This window comes from Neophocaena asiaeorientalis, unplaced genomic scaffold (assembly GCF_003031525.2).
Source record: "Neophocaena asiaeorientalis asiaeorientalis breed wild unplaced genomic scaffold, Neophocaena_asiaeorientalis_V1.1 scaffold26, whole genome shotgun sequence".
In the NCBI taxonomy this organism is placed as follows: Eukaryota; Metazoa; Chordata; class Mammalia; order Artiodactyla; family Phocoenidae; genus Neophocaena; species Neophocaena asiaeorientalis.
The window spans coordinates 10,211,604-10,233,980 of NW_020173108.1; the positions used below are offsets into that span (position 1 = coordinate 10,211,604).

General features: G+C 41.7%; 1 protein-coding gene across 1 annotated transcript in view; it reads left to right on the forward strand.

Annotated features, from left to right (window-relative positions):
* FBXL17 (F-box and leucine rich repeat protein 17) overlaps positions 1 to 22,125 on the forward strand; it is a 481,311-nt gene extending 459,186 nt beyond the window's left edge. The window contains 2 exon segments of the mRNA XM_024743396.1: positions 1,734 to 1,876; positions 21,675 to 22,125. Coding sequence (XP_024599164.1) covers positions 1,734 to 1,876; positions 21,675 to 21,815 — 284 coding nt within the window. The 3' untranslated portion in view covers positions 21,816 to 22,125.
* The last annotated feature ends 252 nt before the right edge of the window (positions 22,126 to 22,377 follow it).

Sequence of the window (22,377 nt, forward strand, 5' to 3'; positions counted from 1 at the left end):
GACCATTCAGCAAACCTTTGCAGATTTCCCCTGCCCTGCCCCACCTCCTTGGAAAACTAAATGCCAAAACAGCATGTGCACAGATGAGAACATCAACAAACTGATAACATGAGGAACTTCCAGGAATTTTTTTTTTCTTCCTTTAGAGCATTTTCACTGGAAAACACTGGGAGCATGATTATTGTTTTTATAAACTTTAAATATCTGGCTACTTCGGAGTGCTTTGATACTTGAATGCATGGGCATGAGTTTTCTAGTTTAAAAAAAAATTACTTAGGTAATTAGCAAAGAGATTTTGCCAAGTGTTTTTTTTCTGCGAGCTATAAGTAAGTAAGTCAGAAAGAGAAAAACAAATATCATATATTAACGCATATATGGGAATCCAGAAAAATGGTACAAGTGAACCAGCTTGCAAGGCAGAAATAGAGACACAGATGTAGAGAACAAACGTATGGACACCAAGCGGGGAAAGTGGGGATGGAGGCGGGGTGGGGTGGTGGGAGAATTGGGAGATTGGGATTGACATATATACACTGACATGTATAAAATAGATAACTAATAAGAACCTGCTGTATAAAAAAAATTAAAGTGAAAAAAGAGTTAATGTTTATTTACATGAGTAATTCACTCTGCTTTTATCAATCTAATCAATTGGAAATTATCATCCGCTTTTAATGTCACAGAAATCAACTCATCCTATCTTAGGATGAGGAAATAATTAGCAAACAATTTATTATTCCTTTTTAACATCTTTGGCATTGTTTTCGGGGTTTTCGTTTACAAACCAATGCACCGTAAACTTTTTCTGGCTGGAGGTATTGAAATCTGTTTTCCTGTGCTGCAGAGGTAGAAGTGTGCATGTCTATTTAATCAGAAGTCTGTAGCAAAGAGCCAAATTCACCGACTGGTTGCTCTGCCAGGAAGATAGGTTATGGAGCTTTGCAGTGATAAGTAGTACACATCATAGATGATGGGCTCAGCATCTGAACGTCAGTAGTGCTACAGTGCTAAACAGTCCAGAAGACTAGAGATACTGTCGTAACGTTCAGATGACAGGCTTCATTTCATATGTTAATAGGAGGAAGACTTTTGATACGGTGAGGAAATTCCCCATGACAAATGCATTCCCTTTACTGTGCTCTAGCATAGCAGCAGTTAAATTCAGCTGTATGTGTAATGTACGTTTAATTCCTAGCGGTCCCAAGAAGGACTAACGTGAAAAATATTATATACTCTTACATTTTACAGATCATGAACAGATGGGGAAAAAATGCCAATTGGTAAAGAAATTCATATGCGGTATAACACACCTCAAAATGGTGTTTACATGTTTTTTCTTCTTTAAAATTATTAAAGTTATCTTGGGTAAAATTTAATTACTGCTTAGGGTTTTCTGTAACGTTATATGTGTAATTCATTTTAATTTATGCCTTCTGCAGATACGAGTGTTTGGAAGTACAGGTAACCTTGTAATGAGTAAAACTGATAAAATGTTATGTTCCAATGAAAGGGAAATTATGGCATGATTATTCACTTTGTGAAAGGGTTTGTCATAGGGCAGGCTTTCCTAAAGCATTTTAAATTGAATTTCGTTTACAAAACATTCATTTACACACAACATTTCAGGAACAAATTTAGTGAGGAAATGAGAGAAATAGTCATAATGAGATACAGAGATCCCTTACCCTGCTAACGTTTATGCTTGCTTTCTTCCCCTTTGTCCCTCCCTGCAGCACTGATAGCCATTGGGCGATACAGCATGACAATAGAGACTGTGGATGTTGGATGGTGTAAAGAAATTACAGACCAAGGAGCCACCCTGATTGCACAGAGCAGCAAGTCTCTAAGATATTTGGGGCTGATGAGATGCGATAAAGTAAGAGTTGTCTATCAAGTTTCTTTCTACATATCACTGCAGTTAATAGCTTGACATTATATTCTTCCTCTCTCCCTATATATATATGTTTGTATACACACACATGCATATACCATTACACTGTAAGTTGCCCGGTTTTCTAAACTTATCTGAGATTATTTTTGAATTTCTCTGTTTAAAAATGAATTTTGTGCTTATGCAGAAAGAAAAAACAATCATACACACGCTCAGCTTAGATTTTGGCTTCCTATCCATAAGTCTATGGACCACAATTAAAAATGTTTGCATGGCACACTGCAATGTGCACGGTCTAAGAGTAAAATTTTGTTCTGGGTTCCAAGTTTCCTACAACAGTAAGATGGAAAGCACAGTGCCAAATTGTTTTGTCACAATCTGAAGTGTGCCATTTCAGTGCTCAACATCTATGTATTCTGGCCATTTGGGGGCAAGAAAGGGCCAGTGAGGGAATGTTATGTGGGAATTTGCCTCTCTCCACGTTTCAGGCGCCACTTCTCGCACATGTTGAGAAACGGTCCCAGACGCCCCAAGGACGGTCAGTGGAGCTGGCCAGAGACGTGAGCATGAGTTTGAGAAATTGTGCTGCATTTACTAAAGATGATCAAAACCTGAATTGATAACCAGGCATTAGAGAGGTGCCTTCCCCTTTGTCACTTTTATGTTTTCCCCTATAACAAGTCTAGGAAGTAATCATTTGTACTGTGAAGGGGAAAGAATAGAGGCTCAGAAAGACCAGGCACTGGCCCAAGGCCACTCCTCCAAGACTTTACCCCAGATCTTCAAGTCTGTGTCCAGTGCCTGTGGCAAACCCTGGGGGCTATGTCCAGGCAAGGGGATGCTTCCTTGGAAAAGACCCACCTCAGATACTTGCTCCGAAAGTGCCGGCATCATGTAATGATTTACACATGTGTGCTACTTTTACAATTGGTGATTAGGGACAAATCTAGCAAATCCAGCAATGAGAGTGAAATGAGAGTGAAACTAAATATGTATGCCTCTCAAAGGACATGCATTTTCTAAATGTAGCAAATCTGGGGGCAAATAAGAAGAATGGCCCAAGATCTTTGTCATTTTTGTTAATTGACCTAGTTCTTTTCTCCATATGCTTTACAATCCCAACTTATACTAGGCCTTTGCCAGTTAGTTATGTTTAGAGAGATTTTATTTTATATTCTAAGCCCAGCCTAGAAGGCTGACTGACTTTGTTACTAAGCAACAGCGGAGACCCAGGGGTTGCAAGTCTCCCTCAGATTTCACTACTGACTAACCTAACACTGCTACTAACCCTGTCACTTTAAAATGACTTCTTTTAAAACAGATAAAAGGGTCCACAGTAGGCAGAGTGTTCTAGAAACACTAAACAGTGACAGCAGAGCTTCTCACCTTCACCAGAAGGAATTGCTACATGAGAACTACCTAAGCAAGGATGCCAAAATGTATGCATTCAAAATGTATCTTTGTAGCCACAACCATTCTCAGAAGTCACCATGTTTCTAGTCCATACCCTTTAGATTTGTTGAGATCAGCTTCACCTTCAGAGATGAACTGTAGAAATTTGGGTTCCGGTTAGCGCAGAAGATTATTCCAGACATATTTGCTGACCAGTGTTTTGCCAATTTTCAGTTAGGTAATGGATCCTTTTCTACCTAAATGCAAATTAGTCCAAAATGGGATCAGAAGGCGGTTTTGATGAGCGATATTCCTGAGGGTTTTAGCCCTTTCCTCAGGTGGCCTCTGAATCCTTTCCCCAACCAGCCTGCTGCTCTGAGAGCCCGTTGGCTCTCGCACCCAGCCGTCCGACCACAGCCTGCTGCAGCATGGCCCAGGCCTGCCGTCTGGCATCCTCAGACTTAAGGCAGCTCAGGGCCAAACACGGGAAGTTCTGTGAGGACGGAAGAAGTTTCCAAACCACACACACAGCGCACGTAAAACCTTGCACTTAAAAGCCTGCGGGTTGATTTAGTTGGTTGGAGATCTAGCGTGATTAGCTATTCTGTCTTTGACATTTGTATTACGCTGTCCGTCTCCAGATTTTAAAGTTATCAAGATTCAAAGGAAGATATGAGTAGCAAAGAAAAGAAGTTAGTAGCTGAGGACATGGACTCTGGAGCCAGAGTTCGGGTTCAGATCTGGGCTCTGCACTTAGTTGTGTCATCTTGGGCAGTTATTTAACCTCTCTGTTTCGTCATTTACTATAAGGATGATAATCGTGGAAATGCTACGAGCATTTAAATGAGTGAACATATATCAAGCCCTTAGAGTAAAGCTTGTTATATATAAAATGCTCAGTGTTAATGATTATTCTTTTTTTTTAATGATTATTCTTATCATCATCATTATATTAACCTGTGTTTTGATATTTGAATTTCCAAATGAGAAAAAAACTGTATTGCCTGCCATTTTGAAAGGAAATTTTAAAAAAGAAGAAAGAAATGAACTCAGATTAAAGAAGATGTTGCCCTTTTACATTTTTGTCACTTAAGTTTAAGATTATTATTTTCTACATAAATATATCAATAATTACACTTTCAACACACTTTACGAAGGAAAACTAATACCTCTGTGGGACAGTGTATTTGGAATCAACTTACTGATCCAGGCATAATGCTGAAGAAAGATTTGCAGTGGGGGAAAAGGGTGAGTTGAAGATAAAACAATTCAAATAGGTAAGGAAACAAAAAGAAAGTATTAAGGAGAATAATGGAGATGTGGCTCCCTGGTGGTCTAGTGGCTAGGATAAGAAAAATAATGGAGAAAGAATAGAAGAACAGAAACAGGAAACAGTGAAATTACGATTAGGACACAGAGACAAAGAGCCACTGTCTATCTCAACGTGATCATATATGCCAACAAAGAATTAAAGAACAAAATTAATTTAGACCTATTACTCTTCTCCCTGTACCTTAACCTAATCTGCTAACCACTAAAGACTTGTTCATTTGAGTTCTCTTTCCCCTCTGCACACCAACTGGAGCTAAAGGAGGGGGCAAGAGACCTCACTGGTTTCCACAACTAGCCCCCTTGTCAGGCATGTTACCAGTGGGATCCCTGCATTGGAGAGAGATGGGGTTTGTGATATCTGTGTGTCCCAGGGTTCGTGTCCTGCAATTCTGGGGTTCTCAGAAATATTGAAGGCTAATTATATTTTCTTTCATTTGGGGCCACTTATATTTGATTTGGAAGCTATACCAAACATCTGCTTTTTTCCTCACTTGAGCTTCTGAAGAATTAAATAACAAAATGCATTGTATTTGTTGTAGGAAAAAAAGTGGTTTTCCTCTGTTTCTTTTTCTCCCATTTTCATTAGGTAGACAAAGAACAGATAAGAAACATTAAATGTATTCTTTGCAGATGAAAGCAACATGTATATAGATTATCAGTCAGGGTCTAAGCTAAACAGCAGTAAATTTGGCTGCAACATTGGTGACTCCTAGGAAGGAGTCCTCCAGCCGTTAGACAAATGCAGCGTTCCCCACACACTTGTAAAATTAGGAAGAGCATTAAGAAGCCCCTGTTTGAGTACCTTTTCCAATTGCTGGATGGATAAGCACGTTAGAGGCATTACTTTCGGTTTTGAAGCCGAGGCCACTTAATCTCCTAAACTTTAGCGCATTGTAAGAACCCAGAGAAGAAAACACTGTGTGAGACGGCTTTGATGAATTGGGGTGAACTCATATTCTTAAAGACTGTTCAAAGGCTTACTTGACCTTGGGAATTAGAGTTGACCCGAAATCACCTATCAACTTAACACGCATTTATTTGCTGATTTAGTTAAAACTACTTGTATAACCAAGGGGACTCTCTAATAAGAGCAGTATGTTTTTTCTGCTTTCCACAATTACGGACAGGCAGTGGCTTTGGTCATAGAAATCATTTTCACAACTTCAGTGAATTCTAGATTCTATACAGATCTGTTTCTTCTACTAATATGATATTTTTCTCACTTCTTACATGGCAGTTTGGATGGAGAACAAAACTAAAAAGGACCCAAAGAAAAAAAATTCCTGGGAAAGCTGTAGGGCAAGTGGAAATGCAATGTTCAGTGTTAATGAAAAATGTTTGGGGTAACAAGGTTGATGAAAAGGGAGGAAGCCCAGTGGCATGGCATTGGCTGAGAAACCAGACCTCACCAGAGGCAGCCTGGCTGGTGTGGGGAACCTCAGTGATAAAATGTCGTGGTGGAAACCTCCGCAGCGAGTGTTAATGCAGAAGTTTGGAGACAGAGGGCCTGAATTATGAGCAGCAAGTAGCATCATAAATGTAGCAATTCTCAAATGCCAAACCCTTGTGAAAAGCAGTTGGATGAAGAAATGCTGGAGCTTTTAAAAGCTCCCTTTCACTTTCTACTTTTTTTTTTTAACTTCATACAGAACTAATTTTATACACTGTTCGTTTGATTTGAAAATGCCAGCGTCTGGGGTATCATCAAAGAGCGTTATTGAGGGAGCCACTCTTGGCAAAGCGTTTTGCTTAAAATGCTTATTAGTTCTTATGTTTCTGCGGAGTTGTCAATAGGAAGGAGAAAGGGTACCTCGATTTACCTAACTGCATTCCTCTGCCTTTGCCCAGAGCAGGTAGCAGGACTTCCACTGAGAAGCTACCTCTCCTTGGCCTGTAGAGGCGCCAGGAGGGCTGTGGGGGACACATTACTTAAGGAATAGACATAAATAGATTTTGAAAGGTCCACCCCAATGTCCTATGACCAAAGCCTCTTGGAATTTCTTTGATTTCTAGTTGACATAAATTAGAATTACACAGGCGTGAAGAGTCCACCCAGAAAAGATCAGAGAGGCTGCTGGGGGAGGAGAGCACCTCTGTGTGTTCCTATTGACTAGCCAGCTGCCTTCAGGCCAGGGGCCTCTGTGGAGGCTGACTATTATTGATCCACACCATGGAAATAATCAAATTAATTCATTTCTCATCAAACTGCCGCTGCCAAGACCTTTCTCCTCGACCTGGCCTAATTCCTGAAGTACTTAGTGAAGGAATGAAACAGATGATTTTCTTTTCCTAAGGAAAGATTTCTTCAGGTCATAAGAAATCCTTGTTTTCTCACAGAGTTCCTCATTGAAATGGTAGAGAGATTGAATCAAATCAATGAGAAGTCAATACAGAAAGCAAGTAATAGCAACCAGTCAGCTCTTTAAAGCCAGGAACCTGCTTTGCAACCTTAAAATCTCAAGGGCCAAGTTTTATGTGCCCATTTTAATGTAAAAATATTCAGGAAGCATTGACCACTGCATTTTTCAGGAAGTAATTATGGTAAGAGAAAGCCTCAACAACATAAAGATTTCTGTGGGGAATATGGAGTTTTTATCAGCTTGTTTAGGAACCATGAGCAGGAAAGCCCTATGGGGAAAGTAATATAGGACTCTGTAACTAATATACAGAACTAACTGGAAAAATCAGTTTAAAGTAATTTGTGGGGCACTGTGTCCAGGACTGTTTGGGTAGCACTTCAGCCATGAAACAAAGTGCGTACCTGCAGGGACTCCCCTCTCCCCACAGTGTGTATCCACAGATGTTTCCAGATTGCCCATGGCCAAAATCGAATATTGCAAAGTATGCCTTATCAAAGAAAATAAAGTGAAAAAAACAAAACAAAACTTTATCTCCTGATAAGACAGGAGTGGTCTGACTGTATCAGATCGTGCAGTCCTATAGATCGTGGGAGACATAACCGTTACCCGAACAGCCCGCAATGCCATGCGCGCCAAGAGAAAGGGGAGATGAAAAATGGGGAGAGAGTATGGCTGGGGCTCTGAAATCTGCACTTAAGTCCTTCACTTGAAGTATCAGCATCTTGTTCCTTTTGCTGATGAAACAGTTTCTTCCAGTGATTTCCGCACAGGAATACTTTAAAACACATTTTTACAACCCTCTCCTGATTATTGCTGGTAATTGAAACAGGGAAAAACACATCAGCTGAAACTCAGAGGTTATCTCTCAACCTCATTTTAGCCAAGTTCCCATCCCTTCTTCTTCCAGCCCTCCTCACCTAAACTTCTACGAAGTGGTAACTGAAAGGCCTTGCCTGTATTTCAGTAATAAAGCAAGAGACACTGGTGTGGAGCTTTATGACAGAGGTTAAATTGGCGAGCACTAGTGTCAAACCACTAGGTTTTCAAATTCTACATCCTTCACTTTACTATCTGTGGGACTTTGGACAACTTAGTCTCTAAAACCCTGTGTTACCATCTGAAAATGGGGGTAATATTTACCCCAGGGGGTTGTTATGAGATGATATGAGATATTGCAATAAAGCACTTAGCCTAATGTCATGTACTCTGTAAGCACTCAGTAAATGTCAACTATTATCATTATTATCGTTATTATTTATTCATGTATACATGGCTGCTCTGGAATCCTATCTGACACTTAACCATGATATGAACTGCCTAGTTCATATATGCTAGCCATGAATATAAATTCACATGCTAAGATCTTCCAAAGAAAACTAGGCCCCTGAGACTTAGACAGCAATTCTTAAAAAAAAAATACGATCCTTTTTTTTTTTTTTTTTTTTAATAGTTAGAACCCATTAAATTACAGTCAAACTTATAGAGGAAGAAGAAACCTAGAGACCAGCAGGGCTCTGTGAACAGAGAGAATAAGTAAGAGTAAAACTCGGCAAGTCTGACCACCAGTCAGTTCCAGGCTGGTTTGTTTCTTCAAGAAAAACGGCATCTCCCTGGAACCTTTAAAGGGAGTGTGCAAGTAGTTGCTTATGTTTTGCTCACTTCTGTTACGGGATGGATGTATAGTGAAATTGTTTTTGTTTGTTTTAAAAAGGAGGCAGGAGGGGCCTACTGCTTCCCAAATGCTGTGAGGTGAATAGGATGTTATGTTGGACTTTGCCTGAAGGCTCCCTGGAGCATCATTGCTTTGCAGTAAATAATCTCCTTGGAACTTTGATTTGGCTTAAGTAATTATGAGAAAGAATTAGGTTGCAGGATCATATTATTTTTCTAATTTAGGAATAGAAAAGGTAACAGCAGTTTCTTAATGGAGCTCAGATTAGATCCCAGAACTCTGAAGCACCTGACTTCACAAAGTAGAAACAAGGACGTCCTGCTGAGGCTCAGGAGACTGGGGGACCGTGGCTCCGTGGAAAGGAACCGGCCGGCCTGCCCCCGAGGCCCAGCCACTCAGCAGCAGGTTACCGGGGCCCCGCCATGCTGGGTCTAATGAAAACTTTGGCAAGTAGTTTTTCAAGAGAAAACCTAAGCTTCCTTCCCCAGCGTCCAATTTTTATTATATATTTTGTCCATTTATTGAAGAAATATCTATTGGGCTTCCCTGGTGGCGCAGTGGTTGAGAGTCCGCCTGCCGATGCAGGGGACACGGATTCGTGCCCCAGTCCGGGAGGATCCCACATGCCGCGGAGCGGCTGGTCCCGTGAGCCGTGGCCACTAAGCCTGCGTGTCTGGAGCCTGTGCTCTGCAAGGGGAGAGGCCACAACAGTGAGAGGCCCGTGTGCCGCAAAAAAAAAAAAAAGAAAAAAAAGAAATATCTATTGAGCTCCTTACTGTGTTCCAGTAACTGTAATAGGAGACAGGTCAGAAAAAACAGTGAACGAGATAGAGTTCCTACCCCATGGAGCCTGCAGCCTGCTGGGGAAGACAGACAAGTAAATGGGCAGTTACCGTGCTATCAGACTGCAAATTAATTTTCAAAAGCGGCACCCGCGATTCTGTTTCTTCTACATGAAGAACTTCACTTTGGTCCCACCTGGCTTTCAGCTATGGTCCTCTCCAGTTTTATCTTTCGACCGTTCAGTTCCTGAAAAGGATTCACTATGTACAGTTGTCCTTACTTTTCACCACTCCATACACTCTCTTTTTGTTCTGCAAGGTCACCAGTGACTTCCGTGTCACCAAATCCAGTTTCCATTTTCTCTAACCACAACTTGCTCCATCTCTGAGCAGCTGCATCCACATGGTAACCACTCCCTCCTTAGTGAGGATGCTTTTCTGTTGTCTCCAGTGTCACCACACTCCTGGCTTTTCTATCTCCACCCCCCATACTGCTTCTCTGTGCCTCTGTTCCCTCATCTGTAAAGTGGAAATAAAGACAGCAGCTATCTCCTAGGCTATTGAGAGGATTAAGTGAGTTAATATGTGTAAAATTCCTTACATGAAGTAAACAGTGAATATTAGCTCTTACTTGTAGTGGTGGTGGTGAATTCTTACATTCTCACCCCCATGACTCCCCTCCTCCTTGGAATATAAGATCCATGGGCTTCTAGTCTATGTTATATTGCCAGGCCCTACCACAGCGGCTGGTGCGTAACAGATGCTAAACAAATATGTGTTGGATGATGGATAGATGGATTGGGGATTGTTCCTCATCTGCATTCTGTGTGGCTCCAAGGTTCCGAGGAGGTTCCTCAGAGCCTCCAGGAATGACGGAGTGGCTAAGAGGCCACGGGGCCTGGTCCTTGCACCTAACATCAGCCAGAGCAACCCCCCTTTTATTGCTTTATCCGGTTATTTATTTGGTTCGTATACTTATTTATTACTTTGGTGTGCAGAAGTATTGTACAGCCAAGAGCAAGTTTGAAAACCATTAGATCCCACTGCCTCTGAGTAATTTGATAGGTAACAAAAAGTATCTAGACAGAGGGAAATAAATAAGGAAGATGACAACTTGGATTTAATACCAGTTTCCTGTAGCTGGGGAATTCTGAGTGCAGCCTCAAGGGTTCAGGTCAGTCAAGGACAGAGTTCAGACATCTGCTGTGTGTGACGGGACTCAGCATCCTTCAGAGCCTAACCCTGAAATGTTTATGGATTTATCACTTTTATACAGAATACATTTTTGCTGCTAATAAACTTGTTTTAGGAAACAGGTCAAATCCCTAAATTCTACCTGATGGAAACTCAATTTTAGAAAGATTTCTTTTTTGTCAGGTGTCCATGGGTAATTACCACCGTCCTAGGCTTTATGTAAGAAAATAAAAACTGAGATCAAGAAAGCCATTACGCACAAAAGAAAACATAAGTTTTGGTTCTGAGAGTTTTCTCCCTCAATTGTGTTTTTCAGCTTAACTTTGCAAGTTTAATTTAGAAGCACGCAGATGTGTTCCATAAATATATTACACTTACCGGTCACTTAGTGACAGTATTAATTATCTTATTAGGACCCAGGTTTTCTCAAATAGTCTTTTACTGAATCATTTAGAGCGCCACCAAGACTCCCCGAGTGGCTTTCTCCATCCTGGTGTCCCACACATGTCAATTTTGGTTCTAACCTGCATTGCACATGCAAATCTATACCAAAAATGTACAGACTTGCACGATGGGTCAGTTCCATGGGTTTGTGGCCTCAGAACGTCCTATGGAATACTGTGTACCTGGAGCTTCCAATTGGCTTGAAACATCCTTCCAGGTGAAGGATCACTCGGTGAAACAGGGAATAAAAATGTCACTAACTTTTCTCTCTGACAGTCTAGTTTTTGGACTCCTGTCACACTAATCTCTAATCAGAGGCTTCAGGTTGGTGAGCCCCGGTTCTCACTTAGTACTGCAGGCGTTTCTGTGATCTCCATCCTCCCAGGTTCTTTGCGGCTTTCTCACCATGCTAATTCAAGTGAACAGAAGCAATGCTAGCGTTAACAGGAAACCCACATTTCATGAAAAAGAGACAGCATGAATCCAGGCCTGTTGTGATATTGACAGAGCATGGCACTTCCAGTCATTGCAGATCCTGAAATGGAGTGACTGCATTTGACAAAGTTGACTGAATTTATGAGCCTGCCACTGTCAGGTTCACTGCATTCTCAGTATCTGTCTCCTTCTACGCTTTGGGATTTTTAGATGAGTTTTTTGCCACCCAGAAGTAATATTTCTTACCTCTATATATAAAATAAAATACATCCTTAAAGGCCTCAGGCTCTTGGTATGAGGTTCATGCATGAGGCATAGTGCATTATGGGTGTCCTATAATCAGCTGATGCCCATAATTTAGCAGGTGGCTTTTAGGCTCCAAAAAGATAATCATTTTCTTCTTAAAAATTATATTAAATACTCAGTCATGTGTGCCCTCTCCTCCCACCTCTTGAGTGGTCCTTGAGGAAGCACTACGTCCTTGTGTGAACGGGGTTTAGGGGAATCTTTCCCTCCGTTAGCTGTTGGGAAGGTCAGGTGGCCACCTCCTTTGGCTGTGCCCAACTGGAGATGGAAGACCAAGGTGGAAGGACAGGAAACCAGTCTGTTTTTGCTACACTCAAAGAATATACATTTTGTTTCAGACAGTGATGAATATCTGAAACAAGATGGACCAACAAGCTGTAGGAGCAACAGCTGCTTTCCTCCAGAACCCCTGACTCAGTGTTTACTGTGGTGGGTGGCATGGGAGGTGGGTGGGTACTTGTTACCTGTAGGTGATGGTAGTTCAGACCTTGGTTTCAGATTCCCAAGGGCAGAAACCACCTGTGCCCTCTAGGAGCTCTTCAATCAGCCTGAGCTGCACATTGGAATCTCCTAGGAGCTTTAAAAAATACTAATGCCTGGGTCCCACTCCTCCGAGGTTGGGTTACATTTAGTCTGGGTTATGGCCTGGGCACTGGGATTTTTCAGAGATCCCCAGGTGATTCTAATGAGCAGTTGGGCTGAGAACCACTGTATTCTTGTTCGTATTCTTGGTTGCAGACACAGTTTAATTTTTTTTAATTTGTTATTTGTATTTCAAAGTTAAATCCAAGCCACTTTGACTTCATAGGAAATCCACTGAGAAACGTTTTCCGAGGCTGAACACCTGTTTCCCCTTAGGGCCCCCAGACAGAGCGTGTTCAGGTTAATTACTTTCATTTTACAATCACTGCTGTCCCACCACTATGAGTTATATACCTAAGACCACCTAAACTGTGTGTGTGGTGTTCTGAACATTCTTAGTTATACCCTAATTTCAATAACTGCAAAAGGTTTTCTGGGGTAAACTGTTCCTCGAATTCTTTGGCTACTTCTGAGGATGAAGTCCAAAGAGCTCTTAAATGATTCTCCTTTGGGGGCATTATTGACACAGCTTAATTCGTCCCACATCAGTAAACGTGGATTGATCATTTGTTACGTATGAGTCACTGTGGAGTGTGGAGAAAGGCTTTGGTTTGACTGAGAAACGAAGCGGGAAGGAAAGGCACGTGAAGCTGCCTGCAGGGTGGAGAAAAGGAGCTGGGCGCTCCACTCATGCCGAGAATCATTCCACAGCCCTCACCAGCCTTTCGCTTCCTTGTGGGGTCCGCCTGCAGCCTCTTTCTGCCTGTTGAGCTGCTGGCTGCTGGGACACTAGGCTTGCAGCTGAAGGGAAAGAGATGAGGTGAGAGATTGTAACAGTGGCGCCAGATTCCTGGTGTCCTGGACCTCCCTGCTCTGATCATAGGGAAACATTAGCCGGGTGGGGTATGCCACCCAAACAGGGACACGAAACGTCCTGCTGCAAAGGGAGGGAAATAGAGTCATCAAAAAAATCTACCCTGGCCTGCGGAGAGCCCAGTGCATGTGGTTGGCTGTGAGGGTCCTGGCAAAATCACTGTTATTGTCTGCTCTTTTATTCTCTTCTTAGTGTCCTATTTACAATATTTTAAACTGCACTTAGATGACTCATCTCATTTACATGCAAATTTGAGGTATTACTAAATTCATGTCACCCTTATTTTATCCGTTTTAATACGTGCCCATCTTGGGGCCAGTGGGCACTTGGTGAAAGAGCAGCTGTCACCCGGTGAATGCCAGGTCCCACGGACAGCCAGCACGCTCTCCCGGGAGCCAAGAAGCTCAGAGCGAGGCCAACTCCGGAGGCATATTGCCCAGAAGTCAGCCTGTGGGGCTGTTAGCAGTGAGTGGCTGTTGCCCAGGAGTCTGTGAAGAGTGACAGACCAGCGTGAGGGCAAGAGCCCTGAATTAGGACGCAGGAGTTGACTGTGCTATTTACGACACTTTCACAGACTTACTGTGGGCTCCTTACTTTTCCAGCCTGCAGAAAGGGGAGGGGAGGCCTTTTCTTTGCACCCACCCACCCCCATCCTCAGAGCAGTGCTATTGGAAACAAGAACTTACTTCAGTTATACCCTTGAGTTTGTTAGATGGGCTGGAGAAGCATTGCCTTACAAAACTTACAAAGTGAAGGACAGATTATTTGTTTTATTCTAGCTCATGAGCGGGTTCCCTTTCTCCCCTGAATCATATGTGTATATTTAGTGCATGGGGTACACAAGCCGATACCTCCTCGTCCTTCAGGAGTCCCCTTAAGTATCACTTTTTTTGGAAAGCCCTTTCCAGCCCTCCTGGCGGAGGTCAGGAGCTACTAAGTTTTGTCCACAGCAACCTGTACTTCCCCTAGAAAGCGCTTCTCAGGCCTTGCTGCTGTTGTTGTAATTGTCCATCTTCCCACACCAAGAGGGCAGGGACCATATCTGTCATGCTGGCCATTCTACCTCTGGGACACAGAAAAATGTTTTGAAGGGTAGAAGATTGGAGGGAAAGCTACACCAGTTTATGGCATGGTGCCCTGCTAAAAGGCTCCGTCACGTTTCCATCATGTGTCAAAGTCTCCACAACCAGAGTTCCACAGCAGAATGTTCCCCAGGCCAAGTGAGAGCTATTGTAATTTACATTCCCATAGAGCAGCCGCTTTGAAGAGCTTGTAAAGGACTTTGAATTGTATTTATATGTAAACCGCCATCACTTTTTTAATGTTAGCTGGAAAATGAATGTCGGTGAACGTGTCACTGAGTGGGTGCTCAGCTAGGCCCTAGTCTGACGCTTCGCGCATCGCATTGTGTGCAGGGCAATGTGTCCCAGGGCAGAGAGCGCCTGTGTTGCAGGGTCCCGGATTCAAATCCTGGCTGCCATTTACTAGCTGTGTGACCCTGTGTGAAATACTAATTCTGTAGGAGCCACAGTTCATCTGTAATCAGTGGTATTAATGCTTAGATGCTTGGAAAATAGTAGATGCTCACTGAATGTTTTTCCCTAGTCCTCTTCCTCCATCCTTACTGGAATGGGGACAGACTTTTATTTTGCCTATTGGTCATTAGGCTGAAAAATTAACAAATTGCTTTCAAGTATTTTGCCAAAATAAACCATGCTGAAGAATGCGTTTGATTTATCCCGTAGCACATGAGAGCCTAATCCTGATAAGTGTCTCTCGGTAGGGCGCATGCGGCAATTTTAGTGGGAGAATTTTTCCTTGTCTGGGACTATACTGTATTTTGGAGTACTGTTTACATGTTCCCTGGGACAACAAATGCCAAATACCACTGTAACAAGGAAAACAACAACCAAAAACCAGCCCCTCTGGTAAACAGTGAAGACATGTAGAACTGCTGAAGCCCAAGAAATCAGAGGGTGGAAATAGCATTGTTTTGAGTCAGGAGATCTGCCCACAGTTCCCCCTGTCGCCAGGCAACTGTGACATCAGAAGGAACCTTAGATATCACAAAACTTCAGAATCTTCTGTGGGGCCCTCCTGGGTCTGCTACCCTGAGTGGGGCACTGGATGCTGAAGGCTGAAGTATGAAATCTTCTGAACCGTGTGGGTTTTCACAAAGTTTTGGAGACTGGCGCATGTGCAGTGACCATCAGCATGTTTCTCAGTGTCACCTACCCAGTGTAGTGTGTCGCTCACCTCCAGTAGGAAGGCTGCCATCAGTTAATCTGAAGTATAGCCTAGGCATTTCCTGAGCGCTGAAGTATAGCATAGGCATTTCCTGAGCGCTGCCCAACAGCCACATGGCCCAGCGACCACCAGCTCATAATGCTGAACCACCATCACGGGCTGCTTTGGTCTCCTGTGCAAAGTTATTGGAAAGCCCAGGCAAGGTGTATCTGGAAGGAGGCACCCGGTGATATCAGATGGAAAGAAGAGAAAGGAGAGTAGCACAAACAATCACCTTGGTTGTGAACTTCAGAAGATTAAAGGAGTTTGGAGCTGCCCTAATGTCAAGACATTAGAGACTGCCACCACCATAGCTAAATGCCCTGGGAACAAGGTGAGCTTATCTCCATGATTTCTGGGTATTAGTATTATTTGGCACCTTTTTGTTTCCTCAATACACACTCATGGAACAACTACTATATTAATTTAGCCAACAAATATTTATTGAGTACTTATTATGTGCCAGGCATTCGCTAGCTGCTAGGGGTTTGGTAGTGAACAGAAACAACAAAAACTCCTGTCTCATGAGCTTATATTCTAACGGGATGACAATGTGCCAGAGAGCGTGTGTAGGACTGAAAACAAGAAGATGACTAAAATCCTCCTTGCTGTCAAGGAACTTACGGTCTAGGAAAAATGCAATACATTTATTGCTTGTGGTATTTTAAATAGTGTCCACTTTTTGCAGAGAAACTTTCTTCATTAAAAAAAATGATTTTAAGTGGTTCATTATATTCTTTTTTATAAATTAATTAATTTATGTATCTTTGGCTGTGTTAGGTCTTTGTTGCTGCACGTGGGCTTTTCTCTGGCTGTAGCGAGCAGGGGCTACTCTTTGTTGTGGTGCACGAGCTTCTCATTGCGGTGGCTTCTCTAGTTGTGGAGCACGGACTCTAGGCACACGGGCTTCATAGTTGTGGCACGTGGGCTCAGTAGTTGTGGCGCATGGGCTTAGTTGCTCCGCAGCATGTGGAATCTTCCCAGACCAAGGCTCAAACCCATGTCCCCTGCATTGGCAGGTGGATTCTTAACCACTGCGCCACCAGGGAAGTCCCTAAGTGGTTCATTATATTCTCAAGTGTGGTTTTAATATACTCAGATGTCAAATATTTCCCCCCGACATAAGAAGCATGTTCTATTTTATAACAAGAGTCAAAGAGGAAGTAAGAATCACTTAACATAAATGGTTTCTGCAGCAAATTCCATTAGAAATTGTATTTTTTGAACAATAGATATTATTGAGGAGATCATTCAGGCCTAGGCTTGCACTTTCTGGAATTTTCTGGGGAAAGTGTCAATAAGGAGGTGAAGAAACAGGGTGATGGTGTGGATAAATTGGTTAAACTGAATCTCAGAAACTCTGAAGGCTCTCTCCTCACCCTTCTATAGTAGCAGCAACAATAGGATGAAACTATAGTATGATTTACCTTAATTTGCATAGCAGTTTGCCTCACATTTTCAAAAAGTGCTAATAGATGTTAACTCAAAATAGATTAAAATACCAGACAAATTGCTATTACCTTAAAAAGAGTTATAATAATTTTGAAAATGTAAATTATAGCTATACAGTCTTTGGAGAGAACTATATTTCTTATATTAAAAATAAAACCTGTGGTACAAGCTTTTTTTCCCCTTTAATCACAGTAATTTCTTCAAAGGACACTGCGGCATACTTCTTTAAGAAGATACGCTGCATTTTTCAAATCTTATGTGTATATAAGAATTGCCATTGATAGTTTTCAGCAGGTGAAAAAGAAATTATAGAAAACCAGGGATCGTGGGGAAACTTTTTAAAATTCATCTTTATATTCCTTTTTTTATATTACATACATTTTATGAGTTGGAACAGAGAATGGTTCTTTTCATTCTAGCAAGTGGAGTTGTGCATGACAAAATGCCTACAGAAATGTGTATGTAGGCGTAACGATTTAAAATGATTTGGACCCTCCTGGTGTCTTACACCCAACTTTTTCTCTAAGGCACCAAAGGACTTATGGAGTCTATACAAAGAGGTGAGCATAATTTATACTTCTGAGGAGTAAATGAAAATAACTTCAGTATAAAATTTGTCACACCGTATCGCCAGGAGACACTATGAGTAAAAGATAGAACCTTCCCTAGTGGGAGTACATGTATTTCCCCTGAATAGCTTCTACCCAACAAAGCTCTAAAATGGAAAATTTGCATTTTCCCTACTGCTTTGTTTTGCTAACACAGTTAGCAAAAAGATTGCTTAGAAGACACGTTATATCCACGGAGGATTACCTGTAACGTTTTTCGTACAGCTATACAAAGCCAACTTACTGTCTGTCCTTGCCCATAAGCTATGAAAGCCAGAGATCTAACACACTCTGTATTCTTAGCTATAGGTGGACCTTACTTTATGCAACAGAGATAGGTAAATTGAATTTTGGTAAGTCAAAGGAATATAAAACACATTAAGAGAGCTGACAAAATAACCCTACCATGAAAGTCTTTGCTAAAGTGAACAATTATCTCCTAATTTATGTACTTCATAAATCCATACCTCATGTATCAAGTTTGTTTAAGGTGAATTTTATATCTCCTCTTGAAAAACAGTTATCACTTAGTGATATTTTCTCTTTTTAAAAATTGGACCCTCGGGGCTTCCCTGGTGGAGCAGTGGTTGAGAGTCCACCTGCCGATGCAGGGGACATGGGGTCGTGCCCCGGTCCGGAAGGATCCCACATGCCGCGGAGCGGCTGGGCCCGTGAGCCATGGCCGCTGAGCCTGCGTGTCTGGAGCCTGTGCTCCACAACGGGAGAGGCCACAACAGTGAGAGGCCCGCGTACCACAAAAAAACAAACAAAAATAAAATTGGACCTCCAAAACAAAATGCCTGTCAACCCTCGGTATAAAACTTTGTACAGGCCTATGTGTAGATTAGAAAAGATGTACTGCAGAAGACAGGCCCCATCTTTATGGTGGGTTTAAATGTTTTCCCTTCTCCCTCCGTTTTTCGTCTATTTTTCAGTTAGTTGTTCCTTGAATGCTAAGTGATTTGGGCCGTGTTTACTTCCTTTCCAATACGATGCAGATTTTCTGAAAGTCCTCTGACCAGATGACTTCAGCTGTCCCTTAGAAGGACCTGCATCCTTCTGGGTTTGTTCATGGCTAGAGGGTGGAATGTAACCTAACCACAGCCTGGGGAATGTCAGGTAAAGAAAAGGGAGGATTTCCTGAAAGTGGATATTTAAAACCTGGACTGTATTACTAAGAAAAGTTCTGAATTCTTCTCCAGAGAGCATTAAGATAGAATAGATTCTTCTTGTATCCAAAGTATTTTTAAAAAATTTTTATTGGAGTATAGTTGCTTTTCAATGTTGTGTTAGTTTCTACTGCACAGCAAAGTGAATCAGCTATACGTATACATATATCCCCTCTTTTTGGGATTTCCTTCCCAGTTAGATCACCACAGAGCACTGAGTAGAGTTCCCTGAGCTATACAGTAGGTTCTCATTAGTCATCTATTTTATACATAGTGTCAATAGTGTATAGTTACTTCTTGTCCTGCGATGATTTTATTTTGAGCATTACAACTTATGTTATCAAGGTTTATTTCCGAAATATCTCAGAAGTTGAACAATATTGAGCGTCCCTATAGAGAACTGGTCACCCTACCATAGCATTAATTAATTCAATGAATGACTGTTTACTGAACGCCAGCTGTACTAATAAGAGCTACCATTTAGGGACCTTTTTATGTCAGTCGCAGTGTTAGGCATATTGTTTTATCCTTGTAACAGTCCTGTGACATCAGTACTATTATCCAGTTTTTACAGTTGAGGAAACCAAATGGTAAAGTGAAACCAGGATTCCAACCTGTGCCTGGTTGACTCTCAAGTCAACTACAGTTGTCATGTTTCTTCTCTACTTTGTACACAGCTCTATAGCCTTAAAGATAAAAGGCAGTCTCTGGTCCCCAGACTTTGGTTCAGGTAGAAGAGAGAGGCAAGTAAACAGATGGTTGCAACACAATATGAGAGTGCTTAAATAAGAGACAGGCCTTGCAGTTACCCGCCATGGGTCCACAGAGAAGGTGTACCGAGACCAACCTCGTGGGGAGACAGGCTTGCTTAGGGAAGGTTTCCTGAAGGAGGGAATTCCTGAGCTGAATACAAGTTCCTCTGGGAATTGTTGGTCTTCAGTATGTTGTGATTAGTATGTTAGTGTCTGGCTTTGCCTTGCTCTTGGGTTTCTATTTTTTATTTGTAGTGTGTTATTGTTTTCTCATTCATTCACTGAGAAGTAGGCCTGGCTCATGAATACAAAAATGATCATGGCTCTTGTAAGATCTTACGTGGGAACAGGAGTAGACATTAAACAAAGCAATTATAAACTAACTTTGAAGGTACCATGAACGAAACGTAGGCAGTGTTGGAAGAGTGAATAACCTGGAAGCCTTACCTAATGTGGGGAGGGGGAGCAGGGTGAGGGTAGTAATCAAAGTTCCCTGGGGAAATGACACTGAACTAAGAATAAGGTGGAGTAGGCACGAGAAGGGGACATTCAGGTGCAAGTGGATTTAACAGTATTCCAGATAAAGAGAACAGCATGTGCAAAGGTCCTGAGGCCAGAAGGAACTCGGACAGCTTGATAACTTTAAATTAGGTCAGGTGACTGGTTAGTATCAAAAATATACTAGAGAGATAGGCATGGCTAGATGATGCATGACTTTCTAAGTGTACTGTTCTAGGCAGCCTCAACTCAAGCAAGACTTAGGATAGAAATTCAAATTTAAAAAATCAAAAATCATATTGCTTAGAACTCCTTTTGAGATCATCAGTTGATATTCTCAACTCTAATTTGTATATCAGTTTTTCTTTTTCAAAATTATTTTGTGTTTTTGTGAATAAAATATTATACATTGTATCTTCATCACAGAAAGAATTAACTACATGGCTTGGTTGAATTTGGAATGAAAATTGATTTTAATACAAGAAAGTCTTGTATAGAAATGCTGACAAAGACTAAGTATCATCAGTGCAATGTGGAAATATCAACCCTAAATTTAACAAAAAGATTATATATAACATGGTTTACCAAATCACCCAGAAAACACCATGTTATTTCAGAAAAGTGCAGATGACTTAATGTCATGGTTGTCACACTCCCAAGCGTGCTTTCAAAGCAAACAGCAAGGGTTTGATGCTGTTTTAGGTTTTGCCTTGTGGTCCTGATCTTTTTCAATAGTGGACAGACATGGAGAGGAAGCACAAAAATGTGTATCACCAGCACCTTCTTTCAGACCAGCTTACCCAGTATAAATGAAATATTGATGTATTTGAAAATGCCCGAGTGTTCAATAAAGATTTTAAATAAAGCTACCTAAAAATTGCGGTTCTTAGGTTAATCATTTATTTATCTAAAGGATGAAGGAAGCTGTCTACTTTTGTGATATGAACAGCAATCAGCTTAAAAATAATTGACAAATTAATCCCTTCACAGCACAGCAATTGTAAAGGTGTTAGTTTTAATTAGACCTGTCTGATTGCCTTGTCTAATCAAGAATCAAAGTGGTATCTTTGATGGTTAAGGTCTATTGGGGCCATCCCTGACCTGCCAGCCATGTATGTTTTAATTATTGATTCTTCACAATTCAGCCCTTTCCACAAAGGGACTTGAAGTTTGCAATACCTTAACGTTTAAAGGGAAGAAAAATAAACATTTTCCCCAACACTTCTATCCGGAATCCTGTGTGTCCTCTCCACCAATCTACAGTTCTATCCTAAAAAAGCTGTCAGCTGGACGATGAAGTCCAGTGCACACTAGGAGGCTAACTGCTGCCTCACCTCCCAAGCGCTCCATTTTCAATGGACATTGTTAAGATCTTGACAAGTCACAGTCATCTATGCGTCTAGAAAACACTAATTTCTTGATATCGTGTCTTTTCAGAAAATCCCTTAGGGTGAATGTAGTACTTAGGAAATCAGGGAGGTCACACAAAAAGCGACACTGTCTTCTCACGAAGCATTGGTCACACTGCTGAAAAGGAAGGAGACGAGGGTTCCCGGTGCCGTGGAAAGCGCACCCCAGTGAGCCTGGGCGGCTGGTGGTTTCGGTGGTCCCTGTGGGTGACCGTGGCTCTTCTTTGTGTTTGCAGGTCAGTGAAGTGACAGTGGAGCAGCTGGTGCAGCAGTACCCCCATATCACCTTCAGCACCGTCCTGCAGGACTGCAAGAGGACCCTGGAGAGAGCCTACCAGATGGGCTGGACCCCCAACATGTCTGCTGCCTCCTCCTGACAGCTCTGCCCACGCTTGGGTCCATGTGGATCAGCCAGCAGAGCGGAGAGGAATTGTAGAGTTGGGGTGGGTGATCTCTTGCAAAGGTTTTGACTGTCCCGTGTCTCCATGTGTACCCGAGTGTGTATATCTGTGTCTCGTTTGCATACTGCGTAGCATAAGCTCAATTGCTATTTTGTTCCCAGGTGAGCTGGTTTTTTCCTTAAATAACGATTTTGACAGGCACAGACCTTTAGTTTTTAAGTTCAAAGGCTTATTTCTCTAAAAAAAAAAAATTTTTTTTTTTTTTTTTTTTTTAAAACCAAAAAAAAAAAAAGCACACGTATGTATACCCCTAGGAGAATGGAGAATAATAATACACTGGAATACTCTACAGCACTGAAAAATAAAGAAAGCTACATGCATCAAAATGGATGAATCTCACAAATAGAATGTTGAGGGGGGAAAAGCAAGTCATAGGAGCGAACATGTAATTCTATTTATAGAAAGCATGTACAATCAAAAAAAAAAAAAGCAGATCCATTATTTTGAGCTTCTAATGACTCCACTGGAGATGCCCCCA